A 10611-nucleotide genomic window follows, 5' to 3' on the forward strand; every position below is an offset into this window, starting at 1 on the left:
CTGGTCTCAGAGCAGTTTCAGACCACTGGCTTAGTCACCTGTGTCCGTTCAGCCTGCCCAGGCAGAAGGCGGTGTTTTCTAACAGTAGGAGAAAGTTCTGTTAAGGTTCCAGGATTCTCTGCAGGTAATCAAGCCTCCACTGGACCTGTTGGACTGGGATCTTCTCACTTCCTTACCTTCTCTTCCTGGCCCTCCCTCTTCCTGTTTGTGTGTCCACCTTTTCACACCTGGTTGCCGTGGTAACCCCCTGTGCGAAACCCGAGCGGTCGCTGCAGCTGGCCGTCACCTGAGATACCTCTGAATGTTTGATGAGCTTCATCAGAACCTTGGAGCTAAAGTACCGGAGCAGGTCAATGCTGGGAGAGGAACTGTGAAGACTCCAGCAGGTAACTCTTTCACCTTCACCTTGGTCTTCATTCTGCATCCGTCAGCTGCTAGCTCTAGTTATACAGTTCTGCAGGGCACTGTTGATGACCCTTTAGACAGAAGCCTCCATCTGGCTTTGTTAGGGGACTGACATCTTCTAAGTCACCCGTTGCTGTGCAGGACCTCTTGGCTCTCTGTCAGTTGAGGCCCCAAGGCACGGAGACCTGCTGCTGGTTGATTTCAGAAGTTTCTTCTGACTTATCTTCTGTTCTAAGTCTATCTAGTTTGTGTCTAGCAGCTCCAGGTTGACCCATGATAAACTTTTAGGATGTTATCAGACCATCATCTTGTTGCTGTTGCTCCATTTCTACCGACCAACCCAGCCCAGAAAAGGTTTCCTGATCTAAAGGGATGAGATGCTCCTCCATGAATAGCAGTGTCTTTTGGTACGGCATGTGAGCTGGCTCTGTCCTGACTTATGCGGGTTTCAGTTTGCTGAGCGTTTGGTTCATAGATGGACTCCTCTCTGATCGATGACTCCTTTGTTTGGCTCCATCTCAGGAGGCCACTGGATGAAGATAAGCGGAGCCAAAGAAGCATCAGGAGGAGAACTTTAAAAAGCCTTGCTTATTGCTTCTTTTTCTTAAACGTTGACTCCACCTGATTCCACCTCACTGCTTTTCTACTCCATCCATAGTGTAGATCTGCAGCACCGTGGTGACGGACCGTAGTAGCCACGATTGTTCAGCCATGTCTTTGTCCAAATACGTCGTCTCCTTTTCTTTTTAGGGCTTTCAGCACAAAATAGCCCAAATATCCAAGGCAGCGCGTTTCACTCTAGTGAGTTTCATATTCCTCTGCTACTGGTTTGGCTTCTGGATAGACGAGTCCGAGTAGCGCCATCTCACTGCGGAGCTGAGTCCCACCTGGTGTTTAGACGTACAGTGTGAGCAGGTAGATCGCATCAGAGCGTCGCGTCCCACAGTGTGAGAACAAACATGGTGAGCTGGGAACTTTTAAACCCTGCGGTTTGGTCCACAATATGAGCTGTAGCTGCGTGCACCGATTGAAAATATTGCAGTGTATGCCGGCTTTAATTACTCCTCGGCTCTCCTTTCAGTCAATTATTCTGTTTTGTCAGGATTCCTGCAAGGTTTTTTCTTGCTAAGTCAGTCTCCTTAGTTCAGGTCCACCATCAGAACCTTGGGTTTATGTTATCAGACCCACCTGGTTCCTGGTTCACCAGTCACCTTCTAACCAATTGCATTCTGATAAGTTCAAGAGCACTTCGCTCTCAATCTGCAGGTTTACTAGTGGTTCCTAGAATTTCTAAAAGTAGAATGGGAGGCAGATCTTTTAGTTCTCAGGCTCCTCTCCTGTGGAACCAACTACCAGTTTTAGTCCGTGAGGCAGACACCCTGTCTACTTTTAAGGCTAGGCTTAAAACTTTCCTTTTTGATAAAGCTTCTAGTTAGAGTGGCTCAGGTTATCCTGATCTATCTCTATAGTTCTGCTGCTATAGGCTTAGACTGCTGGAGGACATAGGGACCCCTTTTTCATCATTCTGCTTCATTCTATCTCTATAGTTCTGCTGCTGTATGCTTAGACTGCTGGAGGACATAGGGACCCCTTTTTCATCATTCTGCTTCATTCTATCTCTATAGTTCTGCTGCTGTATGCTTAGACTGCTGGAGGACATAGGGACAGCCTTTCCTTTTTATTAAACTTATAGTCAGAAAGCCTCAGGCAATCCTGAACAAACTGTTCGTCCTTTAAACACATCATGGTAGCAGGTATCCTCTGAATGGGAATTTCTGTAACAACTGTAGAAGAAGTAGCTTTGCACAATACAAAAAAACGGTAGAAGTCAAAGACTTCATGTGAAATATTAAAGTGTAGATCCTGTCCCAGTCTCACATCACAAGCGCACAGCTATCGAGGACATTGGTATATTTGGGTACGGCTTATTTTAATCCTGTCTGCTCTGGTTTTATTGTTCTATAACTTCATCCTGACCATACCATTTTCTGAGTTTATTGGGTATTTGATGTTTCTGTTGTCCTAAGTAACAGCTTGCTGCAAACTGAAGGAATTCCAGTTTCTAACTGATGTTAGGTGATGGACGGGTGTGACATCACTGGCTGGTTTCAGCTGGGCGGAGGCTGCATCAAAGTGTGTGATGTTCATTTCTCTACAGGTGATGGTATCGGGATGTCTGACGGGAAGCAGCGAAGCCTGTCCACCTCCGGGGAGTCTCTGTATCACATCCTTGGTCTGGAGAAAGGCTGTGCCCATGATGACATCAAAAAGTCCTACAGGTGAGGCCCCCTCTCTCCTGGCCCCGCCCACTCAGCTGTTGAAGCATGTAGAAGGAAGGCCACTTTATCTATTTAATACATCTCTGTAAAAGACAATGAAGGGTCAGACATCTCTTTGATGAAGACTAGGTAGATGGTTCACCTTTGAGGACCTCTGCCAGTTGGACTCCCGAGCTGAAGCAGCTTGTTACAATAAGCTAGGTTTTTTTGTAATTTCTGAGCTTCCAGTTAAGTCCTGTTTGTGCTGTCAGGAAGTTGGCGCTGCGGTACCATCCTGATAAGAACCCGGACAACCCGGAGGCAGCCGAGAAGTTCAAGGAACTCAACAATGCTCACTCTGTGCTGTCTGACCTTACCAAGAGGAACATCTACGATGCATATGGCTCCCTGGGACTCTATGTGGCCCAGCAGTTCGGAGAGGACAATGTCAACACCTACTTCATGCTGTCCACCTGGTGGGCCAAGGTAGGGGTGGAGCTTAAAGGACCTGACTCATCAGGAGTGAGGCGTTATGCCTGACGGCAGCTTTCTCTTCCAGGGTCTGTTCCTGCTCTGCGGCATTCTGACCGGATGCTACTGTGGCTGCTGCTTGTGCTGCTGCTGCAATTGCTGTTGTGGAAAACTCAAACCCACTGCCACTGGGGAGGGGGCGGAGCCAGACTATGTCTCCCCTGATGACCTGGAGGAGGAGATTCGAAACAGTCCTGACAATGGTAAGATTTGCTAGGATTATTTTTTATTATGCGTTTTAAACCCTAATAATACCGGCCTCATATGTGCTAAGGCTAATCTTTTCCTAAGCAGTTTAGGTAATAAGGACAATATTTGGAAATGAAACCGGAGGATACAGATGGAGTGAATTATCACTAACAGGGAACTCAGTCCCTGAGCATCGGGATTTTCCTTGAACTAGAACACTGTTACCTCGACAAGACTGGAGCCCGTAACGTCTCATCATCTGTATGATGTAACGAAGTGGCCGGGTGTGACTCTGGAGACGTATAAAAAGCTTCTCTAACTCATATTCTGGGCAGTCTTTCTGAAGAGGCGAGCCTAGTGGGAAGCACTGCCATTAGTAACCTGAGCCCTTTCTCTGGTCTGAAGAAGATAAATGCTGTAAACCTGCCGGCGCGTCTCATTTAATACGTATACATTACAAAGTCTTATTCAGAGCATTCTTCCCACGTGATCTCTTCTCAGGAAAGAAGGTTTTACTGCCACAATTTCAGTCTACATATTTTATTTAATTTATGCATATTTTTGTGTTATTAGAACATTTATTGCTTGAAATTTCCAAGTAGGAACTAACATGCAGAATGTAGATTCTGCTGGAGCACCTGAGGAAGAGGCGGACCCCTGATGAAGCATGAGGTTTCTAGAATTTCCTTCTTTCATCTGAGGAATATTGCAAAAATGAGCAATCTCCTGTCCAGGGGTGATGCTGAGAAACTAGTCCATGCATTTGTTACTTCAAGGCTGGACTATTGTAATTCTTTACTATCAGGAAGTCCACAAACTGTAGTTAAAAGCCTTCAGCTGATCCAAAATGCTGCAGCCAGAGTTCTGATGAAAATGAAAAAGAGAGATCATATCTCTCCTATCCTGGCTTCTCTTCATTGGCTTCCTGTTAAATCCAGAATAGAATTTAAAATCCTCCTTCTCACATATAAAGCCTTAAATGGCCAAGCTCCATCTGATATCAGAGATCTGATTGTTCCTTATGTTCCTAACAGAGCACTTCGCTCTCAATCTGCAGGTTTACTAGTGGTTCCTAGAATTTCTAAAAGTAGAATGGGAGGCAGATCTTTTAGTTCTCAGGCTCCTCTCCTGTGGAACCAACTACCAGTTTTAGTCCGTGAGGCAGACACCCTGTCTACTTTTAAGGCTAGGCTTAAAACTTTCCTTTTTGATAAAGCTTCTAGTTAGAGTGGCTCAGGTTATCCTGATCTATCTCTATAGTTCTGCTGCTATAGGCTTAGACTGCTGGAGGACATAGGGACCCCTTTTTCATCATTCTGCTTCATTCTATCTCTATAGTTCTGCTGCTATAGGCTTAGACTGCTGGAGGACATAGGGACCCCTTTTTCATCATTCTGCTTCATTCTATCTCTATAGTTCTGCTGCTATAGGCTTAGACTGCTGGAGGACATAGGGACCCCTTTTTCATCATTCTGCTTCATGCTATCTCTATTCTCCCACTCTGCAGAATCTGTTAGTTCAATCTTAACTTTTTTATCTCTGCTTTTTCTCATCATAGTAGCTTCTATTTCACTGCTGAACATAGTTATGGGTTCAGCTTTTACTGGGACTAACTTGATTTCCTCGCATTCTGTTGAGATAAAATCAGCCTCAGAGCAGCTGTGGAGCTAGTTTACTGTTGCCTTTTCTAACATAGAAAGTTTGTATGGATCTGTTTTTCTTTGTTCCTTTCCTATGTCTGCTTCTCTTGACTAAAAAGTAGTTTATACAAGTATACTAAAAGTGCACTAATTTCATACTTAAAATCAGGCAGTGCACTTAGAGTTTACTTATTCTAAACTATATTTCATATACTTATAACTATGGAGATGTTTTACTGTTAAAAGGGTGTTTTTTATCTCTCGGTTGCTGCATGGATGCTTGGTGTGATGCATTACTGCCGAGCCAATGACAGAATGCAAGATAATATCTACTGTTTGCACTTGCTCATCTGAGTGAAAAATACCCTGCTAGTCAATGACTTGATAAAATTAGCTGGTTTAATTAGACTTTGAACCTTTAATCTAACTGGAGGATCTGAACACTTTTAATTCACCCAACTAATATTGTTCCCCAGTGAGTTAATAGTTTGAGTTATTATTTTCCTATAAAGGTTTGGAGCTCTACCTTTGAAAGCACTTTGAAAATAAAATACATGATTAATATCATTATTATCACTTAGTTTAATGTAAGGTTTAAATGCTATGCGTCAGAACTGTTATTTCCTGGATCCTTGCTTCTTGTTCCATTCTGTTGGATCTGCAAATTTTTCCCATTATCCACAAGTAATTTTGTACAGTGGTGCCAACTCTGATAACTGGTGGAGATCCCTTTCTGTAGATTACTTACATCCGAGTAAAATCAAGTTCCTTCTACCTGCAGCCGCCCCCCTTGTGTTTTAGGGGTCCCCTCTAACTCCATCTTTGTGAACGGTCTTTTTGTTCCCTGGTGGAAAAACCAAATCTCTCATTAACCCCAGTAGAAACTGTTACTTCTCCAACTTTTACTCTTCATGTTATCTATTTTGTTCCTCTATGTGAATTGTAAATCGAAAAATTTGAGGCATGCTGATTGAAGATTTATTACAATCTCAAAAAATGAATAATTAAATTCACTTCAGATCTCCTGGTGATTAAGTCAGAAGTCCTCCATCTCTTAAAGCTCTCTTTGGGTTGAGGCCAGAACATAATGCCAGTGTCATGAAACAAGACAGATGGACCCACTATTCAAGGCCAGACAGTCAGTAGGAAAGTTCAAAACATTTATTTAAACAAAACAAGAACAGAACAGAAGTGTGGCGTCGTGGACTGCAGCGACTGCAGGGGGTGTGGCACCAGCCATCACTGGCACTCTTGATGTTGGAGAAACATAAGTAAGTGACCAAAATCATCTGACGGAAAATGATAATCTGAGTCACTTACCTGGTTTAACATTTCAGTCCATCCTATCCAAGGAAGGCATAATCCAGCCAATGGGCTGTCAAACGAGCAGTGGTGCAAAGCCGCCCAGAGAGTGTCCCTGATGAAGCAACCTCAGTGACCAGGCAGGAATCCGATCCAGGTCAGGGATACAGATCAGAAAGGAAAAGTTATGGAACCAGGAGTCCATAGCCCACACAGGAACAGAACAGATCCAGGGTTTCAGGAATTCACAGAGCATTAGAGCAGGTTCAGAGTTCCATGTGTCCAGCAGCAGCCAGAAACGCTCAGTTTGAGACAGGCAGGCTCAGTGGTTGAGGGACAGAGACAAGACATGGTACCAGGAATAATTGCAGAAACTTTAAACTTGTCTCCAACTAGGAGCCAGGCTTACAGGACTTAAAACCAACCTTCCCCGCAATCCGAGCCAAAACCCTGAGGGCTACACGGAGAGGAGCCGGGACACGATCAAAAGACAAGACAAACAGCAAACCCCGGGCCCCAAGAAACAGAAACAGAAACAGCGACTAACGAAAAACCAAAACACAAAAAAAAAAAACAACCAACAAACAAAAAACAAAAAACAAACAAGCACCGAGACCTGAAAGCAACACCGAACAGAGAACAAAGAGAACAGGGAAAAAAGAAAAAAGATAAATAAAAAGCAGAGAGGGTATGGCAGGTGAATGAAGTGAGTAATAAGATCAGCTACTGGGGCTGATCATGACAGCCAGGTTTATCTGACACTTCTGTCATAACCGCTCCCAGAAAGTCAGTCAAGTAGATCCTGTTTGTGACACCAACTGTTGAGTCTTATTTAACAAGAAAATGAGATTTGTGTTTCTATTCAAGCAGAATTTGTTAATCCTTGCTAGTACGAACAGATACAGTCTTACCAATGTTCCAGTCTGTTTTTATTGACTAGTTAAGAAACATAAGGAGAGATTCTCACAGGCAAAGTATGCTGTTACCAACAACCAGAAGCATTCGTAGAAATAACCTTCAGTCTGAAGAAGTCTAGACCCACAGTCAGCCTTGTCTAGCAGTTCCTTTGCAAGAGCGAATACTTTTCAAAGTAATTCGATAAAAATCAGCACTCATAATCAATATTAGAAGGGATGTGATATGAAAAAGATTTTTTCTGACCACATGTGAGAGTGTGGTCCTGTCCTGCCTGGGATTGGTCCGATCTGGCTGCTTGGCCATGGGGATATCCCTTTGGCTGACTGGTCAGAGTGCCTTTACTATGGAGCATTTGGGATCAAATCCTACCCTGACCCTGTGTTGCCTACCTTGCCACACAGATATTTGCTGAGATCTCCTGGTGTGCTTGCTTGCAGATGTTGAGACTCCAATGGTTCACCAGCCAAGCAGCGCCAGCGAGAAGACGCAGCTGATTGGAGATGGACACCGCAGATATGGAGACACCTACACCTGAAGCAGGGAGCTGACAGGAAACTCAGCGCGTGTGAATATTTAAAATGTCTGTTCTAATAACCCCAAACACTCTAATAATTCAAACACCATATCACCTGAGACCAACACCTGAGGCCTTCCACATAATAAATCCAGGAGACGGCCCAAACAATAGAACACCTAAGTCTAATAGCTAAGATGTCCCAAACAATGAACGACTGTAGACAAGGGGAAGGCAGCTCCGGTCCTGAGGGGCTGGTGTACTCCATGGTTTAGATGTGTCCCTGCTTCAGCACACCTTATTTGATTCATGAACTGTAATCACCTGATTAAGGTGTGTTAAAGGTAGAGAAACATATTAATGACAAAGGAACTCCCTGCAATACACACCCAAAACGGTCTAGTCATTCAACCTTGTGTGCTGAAATAGCAGCAATCCCCTCTAAGCAGGAACCAGTCTGACCTTTAGTGAACCAATCTCTGTTGGATTTCCTCAGTGTCTGAAACCCCTTTTAGTTACAGTGTCTCAATAAACTCCTGCTCTGATTGGCTGTTTAATGGGCAGAGTCAGCCTAGAGGCAGAACTTTTAACTCTCCTCTAACCAAGAAGAACGTTACTACTGTTACCTTCCAGAGGAGAGAGCAGTGGTCATGTGACCTCCCCTCAGTTTGTAAAAAAACTCAAATAAAGGACTTAAGTGTGAGTCAGTGTCAGTCTGGTCTGTTCCAATGATAGGGACAGTAGTTTGTTTGACTCATCTGACCAGTTCAGTGATTTATTCAAAAGGTTTGTTGATTGAGTCAATCAGTTCATGCAATGATATTTCCTGTTCCTATAAAGGTAAAATGGGCAATAGGGGTGGCTTTAGCGGCCTTAGCAGTGCTAATAGACCTTTAATTGTCAAGGTTAAGTGGAGGTTTTATGGACCCAAATGCAGAGGCGAGGAGACAGAGGGGAGCTTTGAAGATTTAATGAAGATCCAGAGGTCAACAGACGCAAAACTATCCAGAAGTATAAAAGGTGAAAACCAAAAAAATCAGTAAACATCGGAGAAAACTCGTGGAGAGCCAGAGACCAGGAAGCAACTAACAATCAACAACAATCCAGCAAACAATGACTGAACATTAGGAGCTCAATCGTGCCTTGAGATGACATGTGTTGTGAATTGGCGCTATATAAATGATCTGAGACTGAACAAATCAGCAGATTGTGAGCAGGTGTGGAAAGGGGAGTCTAAAAGGGAACTAGAGAAAATTAGACTGACACAAGGAGGCAGCAGAGGGCAAACAACTCTAAGATCTCAATTACAATTAAAAAATAACTAGAAAAACAAAAATGGAAATAAAACTGATAAACTAAAAAAACACAGAAAGACATGAATCAAAGTATAACTGAAAACTGAAAAAGAAAACATGATAGAACCAAAAAGTGCAGAATCATGACATTAAAAGCGTTTTATGATCCCTAAAATAGACAAATATCAGAAAGGCTTTTTGGGCTCTCATCTTATTCATTTATTATTTTCTATGTTTCTATGTTAGAGAAGGTAATGGTAGATGGGTGGCTCTATCTGGGAAAGAAGCAGTTTAGAGGCGTAGAGAAGCAACAAGTATTTGTTTGTGATATATTTCAGGCCCTGTGCTTCTCTATTTGGACATGTAAGCTATGCTGAACATGCGCTTGAGGAGTAGTTTATGAGCATCTGTATGAAATAAAGATGCTCGCAGGAGTATTTATTGTGTGTCTGGATGTCGTGGGAAAAAGTATTCAACTATTCATTCTAGTTAAATAAACGGAGATCAATGGATTTCACTCAGTCGGCACATTTATTCATATCTTTGTAAAGATATATAATAGAAGAGAGATAAAAATTATCCAACAACAGGTAGCCAGTGGCCACCCTGTGCAGTGCCCTGACCACCCCACTGCTGGCCCTACTGCTTGAAGACGGTTAGCCATGGGTCACATCTGGAAGAAAGCGCTTCTATAAGAAATGAATGAAAAACACTGAGAGTGAAAGAAACTTTTTTTTTTGGTCCAATATAACCTTAGAGGCATTAATGCTGACACTGGCACTGACATTTTTTAGTTTATAAACCTAAATATATAATTGTTAACAAGGCTTATTCACTTTTGAACTTAACTTTTTAACTTTTCAATTTCTGTTTTTGTTCTTGACTCGTCAGCTTTTTGTCCAACTTAATTTCCAGTAGGTATTATATCAGTGAAGGGCTCATCTAATTGGTCAAATGCCAAAACCAGGTGAACACCAATGAAGCAGGATCTCTGCTGAATGGCTGGATATAGATCTAGTGCTTCTAGACCTCACCGAGGAATGCAGGGGACTCCATCTGTAAAGGGACTGCAAGTGATCAAAAATGGTAATTTGCCCTTTAAAGGTTTAAGGAATTAAGGTAATTGTTCAAAACTATAAGAGGTTATGTAGGTCTCTGTTATGTAGAGTTTTTATTGGATCTGATGTTAATCTGGGGGGGGGGTCTCCTTACCATCATGTTTACTGTTACATGTTTTACTCATGCAGTAAACAGCAAACTCCAAGAATAAAACTAGGTGAAATAGAGTTAGGTGGGATAGAGCTAATAGAGCTAGGTGGGATAGAGCTAATAGAGCTAGGTGGGATAGAGCTAATAGAGCTAGGTGGGATAGAGCTAGGTGGGATAGAGCTAATAGAGCTAGGTGACATAGAGCTAGGTGGGAAGCAGTGGAGTATTCTGCTCTGGATCTATAAAGACCCTCTGGTTGTTCTCTGCTGACCTCAGTCTGACCAGCAGAGGGAGCTGTTGGCTTCCATCCTGCCCCCCCCCCTCTCATCTGTCCCCTGTTTACCTCTGAC

At 43.1% G+C, this 10611-nt stretch overlaps 1 protein-coding gene across 1 annotated transcript; it reads left to right on the top strand.

Annotated features, from left to right (window-relative positions):
• The first annotated feature begins 273 nt into the window (after positions 1-273).
• Positions 274-8449, top strand: LOC107080869 (dnaJ homolog subfamily C member 5-like). The gene is made up of 5 exons (XM_015369074.1): positions 274-386; positions 2564-2684; positions 2936-3149; positions 3223-3397; positions 7681-8449. The coding sequence occupies exons 1-5, from the start codon at positions 302-304 to the stop codon at positions 7776-7778; spliced, it is 693 nt and encodes a 230-aa protein (XP_015224560.1). The 5' UTR covers positions 274-301; the 3' UTR covers positions 7779-8449.
• Positions 8450-10611: the final 2162 nt, after the last annotated feature.

Source organism: Cyprinodon variegatus, unplaced genomic scaffold (assembly GCF_000732505.1).
Source record: "Cyprinodon variegatus isolate N-32 unplaced genomic scaffold, C_variegatus-1.0 Scaffold2432, whole genome shotgun sequence".
Taxonomy (NCBI): Eukaryota; Metazoa; Chordata; class Actinopteri; order Cyprinodontiformes; family Cyprinodontidae; genus Cyprinodon; species Cyprinodon variegatus.

Excerpts from the sequence above, each read along its gene's own strand:
- LOC107080869 (XM_015369074.1), top strand. The coding sequence starts at position 302 with ATGTTTGATGAGCTTCATCAGAACCTTGGAGCTAAAGTACCGGAGCAG. Across the intron at positions 2,685-2,935 it reads GACATCAAAAAGTCCTACAG|GAAGTTGGCGCTGCGGTACC; the intron begins GTGAGGCCCCCT and ends TTGTGCTGTCAG. Across the intron at positions 3,150-3,222 it reads TGTCCACCTGGTGGGCCAAG|GGTCTGTTCCTGCTCTGCGG; the intron begins GTAGGGGTGGAG and ends TTTCTCTTCCAG.